Source organism: Rissa tridactyla, chromosome 7, assembly GCF_028500815.1.
Source record: "Rissa tridactyla isolate bRisTri1 chromosome 7, bRisTri1.patW.cur.20221130, whole genome shotgun sequence".
Taxonomy (NCBI): Eukaryota; Metazoa; Chordata; class Aves; order Charadriiformes; family Laridae; genus Rissa; species Rissa tridactyla.
The window spans coordinates 44,949,410-44,955,662 of NC_071472.1; the positions used below are offsets into that span (position 1 = coordinate 44,949,410).

The 6,253-nt window shown below is 48.1% G+C and overlaps 1 protein-coding gene across 1 annotated transcript in view; it reads right to left on the reverse strand.

The window, feature by feature from the left end:
- Positions 1 to 3,884, reverse strand: part of RNF43 (ring finger protein 43) — a 65,582-nt gene extending 61,698 nt beyond the window's left edge. The window contains exon 1 of the mRNA XM_054209434.1: positions 1,762 to 3,884. Coding sequence (XP_054065409.1) covers positions 1,762 to 1,998 — 237 coding nt within the window. The 5' untranslated portion in view covers positions 1,999 to 3,884. The remainder of the gene's footprint in view (positions 1 to 1,761) is intronic.
- Between the last annotated feature and the right edge of the window lie 2,369 nt (positions 3,885 to 6,253).

Below are 6,253 nucleotides of genomic sequence, written 5' to 3' on the forward strand. Positions count from 1 at the left end.
TACGCCGTAAGACACGCAGGAGAGGTCACAGGTACACTCGACTAAGCTTTCCCAGAGCACCGTGCCTGGCACCGGGCAAACATCCTGCTGCGGAAGGCACAGCCTGACCCCCCCGGGTCCCAACACTGCCATCTGAAACCAGAGCCGGATGATTTTCCGCACTGGATTCAGGGGAATACGCGATAGGAACAATCACCTGCGCACACACATAGTGGGGAATCAAGGCCTAAAAACATATACAGTGCAGGTCAGTATCTGCGTACACAAATGCAACAGATTATAGATTAGTGTTTCCCCAGCCCTCTCCGTTTTGAGGATGATTTCTAAAGGACGAAGCCCGTCTGTAAAGCTGACGCTATTCACGGCCTAGTATTCAAAACGCCTCGTTTGTGCTGCTGTGACAGCCGGCGACGCAAAAATCCCGCTTTGTACCACTGCATTTGGTTAAAAACAGCCACGCATCACACAATAGAGGTTATCATCATCTTGTTTCGAAAAGGTCCACACTCTATACTTTGTGCTCAGTTGCGACACCACTGTAGTTTTTGTAAGGAATAAATATTGACTTTCCCGGACATTGCCTCACGACAGAACAGGACCTTGAGTACATTTGTCTAAGATATTTTTTTAGCCTGGTAATATAATTTTTTATAGCATAGCTTTCGTTCAGGGCAGCTCAAAAGGTGTGGAAAACCAGGCCTTATAAATGTCACAAATTGCCCATTTTCATTTTCAGACAGGTGACCATGTTCTAAAGCTGGCTCAGCTGTATTTCTTTTCTTACAAAACTATATGAAATTTATCACTTTAATTCAAATTTCCAAGCTGCAAATTTAATTAATATGACGACATACCACATATGGGAAGGCAAGACTGGAAAAAGCCGTGCAAAAATTTAGATTTCCATATTAAACGCGGGCGATTTTGTCGTTCTTTGCTTTCAAGAATAAAGCACATGAGTGCCAAGCAAATCACCAACAGAAACGAGAGAGTACACACCGGGTCTCAAGAAACTGAGCTCAAACCTGCGCGTGTGCAGGAGATGGGTCTGTTCACCGAGCAGCTCGGCTCTGCCTCAGCAGCATCTGCACCTCCTGGCGAGATGTTCAGCCGCTCTCTCCTTAGGAAAGCTGGGAAACCAGCGTTAATTTCACTTATAAAAATACACGGTGGTGACACCAGCGGAACCCGCTGTATGGGTAAAATTCCACTTTCAGGCACAGGCAATACACAAGGCAACAACTGGCAGGGTCAGTCGTGCCGGTGGGCAAAGTCTGGATGTGTATTTTAGCTGTACCAGAACCCCAGACATCAACAGAAAACCTTATCGATTTCACCGAGAAAAATAATGTTTTCTGTCAGATGTTTAGTGTCCCAACACGTGACTCGACACACTCAGCTTTGTCACATCAATTAAGACACACAATGATCTTCATGGGATCAACTGACCACAACCAAAATTCCACATGAACACAAGCACGGCTACAGATTGGGACCAAATGAAGAATCAACCGTTTGCACGATCCCTTCTGCCCCAAAACAGCGCGCAGGGCCGGGGGGCAGGAGCACAAAGGAACAAAACACGCAGGTGGGAAAGCTCACGTAAAAAACGCCTCGCTGCTTCGGTTCTAAATCTGCAGACGGGAAATAAAATCAAATGCATTGCGCTGGGAGCTGGAGGAGCCAGGAGAGAAAAGGGGGGAAAGTATCGGAGTGGGAAGGTCAGGCAGATGGAGTGGGATAAAATAAAGCTGCTCTTACCTGGAGCAGTTTTCCTTCGGCTGGAGTCACCTCAGCGACGTTTGCAAACTCCCCTTCCAGAATGATTGGCTCCACTTTCAGGGGGATCACCCTAATGATGGCTTTCTGCGCCGCTGACCTCTCCGACTCGACCGCCGCCACCAGCGCCAGCCCTGTATGGCCCAGTCCTGCCTGCAGGGTCGCCATGAGCAGCCAAGGCCAGAGGACAGCCAGCTGCAGCTGGGGGCCAGCACTCATGCTACCAGCTGCAGCAGCGGGCTCCGGCCACACATACCGCTCCGGAACGCGTCCTCACCCTGCGGCAGGCTCCAGCAGTCAGCAAAGCTCGTCGGGTGTCTGAGCGTGCAGTCCCGGCGACGGGGAGGTGGGAGAGAGGAGAGAGGGGCCCAGGCACCGCCAGCGCTGCTCACCGCACAACGTCTCCGGTTCTCGCCATCACCGTTTCTCTTCCTTGGTGCCACGTGCTCAAAGGCCGCTGGGAGCTCAAAGGCATATTTTAAACAAACAAACTAAAGAAAAAAATAATATATATATCTCCTAAGTTATGAGTCCCTCCTCCAGCAGATAAATCCGGAAAGATCAGCGAAACAGGTTGCAAGCAAGAAATCAGTTCAGACCTACAGGAACTCCAGGGAGCACTGGGAACTCGTCAGTGCCGCAGAGGTGAGGCACGGGGAGTTCTCCCCACGAACGCGGTGCCCTCGTGTCTCCTGCCCAAGAGTTAGGAAGATCCACAGGTCCGAAACATCCATCTCAAACACCCTTGAGAGACACCTCACCTTCTTGCCAGCATTTCCCACAACATAAGCTCAACACGATGCGCAGTTATCAGTATCCTTCTCCAAAATTACGCAGGGGCTATTTCTTGAATTTACGGCAAAAAGAAAGTTTGCTTCTGTACTGTTCTCTTCCAAATAGAGCCGATCCCTTCCATCCTTCTCGTGCCAGAAGTGCTTCATTCACATTTGGCGATCAGCTTTACTTTCCTCCTAGCAATCCATGTTCAGAGTCTGACTCCGGGTGCAGCTCTCGAGGTTAATTAATAGAGCACGGAGCTTCTCTTCATGGTTTCAAGTTCCCAGGAACTAAAAAGGCTCCAAAACACTTTAAAAGCTTTAGATACCAAGCCAAACAGGTATCAAGCAAAAAAGTTACAGCATATCTGGTTTCTCTCACACTATTTCTGTGCACGCCTGAGTTCCGGTATGACCACTTCCAAGCACACATTAAGAAGATCCTGACTAAAGGCCCCACAAAATAAAATATGAAGTTCCATGGTCTGCCCAAAGGTCACATGAAACGTATCGAGAAATCTTCATAACTGGGAGAATTCAGACAGGGGATCTTTTCCAATTAAAACCAAAGTTACAGTGATCATACAGCTACGAAGAGAAAAAGCGATTTTAAAAAAAAAATAAAAAAAAAAATCTGCAAACCTGTTCAGCAGTGTGCCTGCTGGAGTCCGCAGGGGCTGGGACGGATGGAAACGTTGCTGTAAATCCTAGGCAAAAGTTACTTCCAGTAGCTTAAGAAAACCGTGTAGGTCTGATGACGTTTGGTTTTGGTCTTTTTTTTTTTTAAAAAAGAAAAATATTAGAATTTCGGTATTTATAATAAAAAAATATTTTTTAAAAAGCGAAGGAACTCTCTCTCACACACATGCAGCAGGCAGGTAGGTGCGAGTGGAGCTCCACAGCCCGAAAGAGAATCCAGCAAGATCAAAGGGAGAAAATTACTGCAGACAGAAAGCTCCTGGGGCAGGCATGGCTGAAAGTGAAGTGTCCGCATGTAATCTACAGACCTGAGAAAGAACCCAAAAACACTTTGGAAAAACTCCTTTAAAATACCAAAGTCTCTCCTCTCGCTACATCAAAGGCAATTATCGGCTCTAAAAGCTGGGAGCACGAAGGAAAAGAAAACCTGGAGCATGAGCAGGCGCCCGGCAGGGAAGCCCGGCAGGCTGCCGGACCATTACCGGGCAGGGAACTCTCTCCAGCGGGCGCGGGGGCTGCCAACGGCCGGACAGCCCCGGCAGCTCCTGCGGAAAAGCCTTTCTTCCCGAAAAAAACAAACCAATCCAACCGACCCCCCCCTCCCCAAATCCTGCGGCGGGGCGGGCTGGGGCTGGCCGCGTCCTCCCCCGGGACGGCCGGCGCTCTCCTACCTGCTGACACAAAGTGAGGGTGGAGCAGCCGGAGCCACCGCCCCCCCCCGGCGCGCCGGGACCGCGGGCTCCCCCTCCCGCCCCGCCGCCCGCCTGCACCCGCCGCCCCCCGGCCGCAGGGGCAGCGGCGAGCAGCTCCCCGGCCACCGCAGGGTTCTGCCTTTCTCCGGCTGCGGCTAATTTAGATTCAGTAGCCCCTTTGCGAGGAGGTTTCAGGTCAGGCTGATGTCAGAGGTCTGGAATTCAACTGTTCTTCTCCTCTGACATCACCGAGAGGTGAATAATGCCGCAGGTCAGACCTATAACCTCCAAGTAAGGTTGTAACTGGAAATCCGTACCTCGGCGGGTGATGGAGTGGTGCTTCGGTGGGGGGGGGGCGCCGGGAGATTAATGCAATACCCGCGTGCCCCGTGCGCAGGCAGCGGGTGAGCCCCCAGCCCTGCCGGGGGTGGCTCGTCCTCGCTCCCAGGGAACGCGCACTCGGGACAGCGCAGATTGGTGAGGGTCTTCTTGTTACACGCGTAACCAAACTGGAGTCACCCCAGAGAAATTAGTAAATTCTGCCAAAAAAAAAATAACTGGTCCACGTTTTTTTAAACCTGTCCGTGTGATAACGGTTATTTGTTGATAAAAGTGTCAGCAAGAATGACTGAAACATGAAGCATTTTTTTTCAACTACGATACTCTGTAATTTAAAACACAGAGAAAATAGAAATGCAACACCCATTTCAGTTTAGATGTTTAATTTATTGTGCAGAGCGCTGCAACCATGCTGCCTAAGCAAGGGTACAAAAGAACATCCGCGAGGTAAACCAAATCCTACTCTGTTCCCACTAACAAGAATATAGTTAAAAACACCTTGTTACAGAAGTTACTTATTATTTACTAACTGAACTACATCCCCGTTAAGGTGCTGAATGGCTAGTCATTCAACCTCGAGTTACCTGAGACTTGTGAGGCCTTCTGCAGTGTCATACTGATTTCCTAAAGCAGCGAGTGCCCCTACTCCTCTGTGCTCTCTCACAGCACGTTGGTGAGTTGGTTAAGGACACATTGAATTTACACGCACGTGTATTCTGAAAGTGCTGCACTGCAGGAGATCCAGCTCCATAACCTTTTAAAACTAACGCATTAAAAAATTTTAATACTAAGATTTCATCATTTGTCTTTAGAATCATAGAGCGTTAAGACACTAAGGCTCCCCTGACTTCAGCCTCCAAAAGTATCAAATCTTTTGGCGGTAAAGAGGAGCAAGGAAGGTAAGCTAAGAAGTTCCCTTTGTATTTTATTTGAGTTGAAGAGGTAGCAGCTGCAGTTTGGTAAGGCTGAACTGTGATCTCCATCTCCTTACACCTGGAAACCAGGAGGCGAGATCGCGGCTCTCAAACCTGGTTACTATTAATGGCACAAACCACGCCAGGACATACAGACCGGCCACTGTTTCCATCTTACCCACCGCTCTAAAGCCACAGCAGCTGGGGAGCACAAAACCAAACTCAGGTGACAAAGCTGCAGCAACGTTATCAAACGTCTCGTCCTTTTAACAACCTCAAAACTCTCCGAGAAACGCTTTCCACAGTGTTTCAGTTGAGCAGGAGGATTTGAACGGAAGCACCTCAACGGGCACTGCACTGCATGTGCCTAGCACAGGATAAAGACTAACAAATCCGAGGACAATCGGGATGGTAACACTCCCACTTGGCCTACCTAACAGCATCCTCAGATCGCATTTGGCTAGTTTGGACCGTTGGTGAGTAATTAAAGGTTTCGCCTCAGCTCATCCTGAGCACACCGCTCCATGTTCACTTAGGACACCCTGACCATGGCCAGGAGGTGCCCAAAGCTCCAGAGGGCATAACTGAGGTGGTCCCGATAAATCCTCTCTGCTCCTTTCTTGTCCATTTTGCTCAGGGCTGGCTCTAATTAATTACTAAAGAAGTACGAATATGCATGAAGCAATTAAATTCATGTTTTAAGTGCTCTTCCCACATGTATTTCCCTAACAACACAAATACAGAATGTACCTCCTTTATCCTTCAAACAGTGTTTTAACATAAATATAAATGCATAGCTATTAAAAACTTAAGATCTACTACCAATATAAATACAATCATACTTTAAAAGTTAAAAATATATTTTGAAGACCTATTCACAACAAAGTACTAAAACAAGAAATACCTTATCATTACAGATACCATTAGAATCAAAAGAAAATTATTAAAACAGAAGAATTCCCCGTTAATGTAAAAGATCAGCAGCTGTCATATGTAATGGATACCCACCAGAAAGGACACACTTGCTGCTGAAACAGAGCATTGGTTTAGGAAG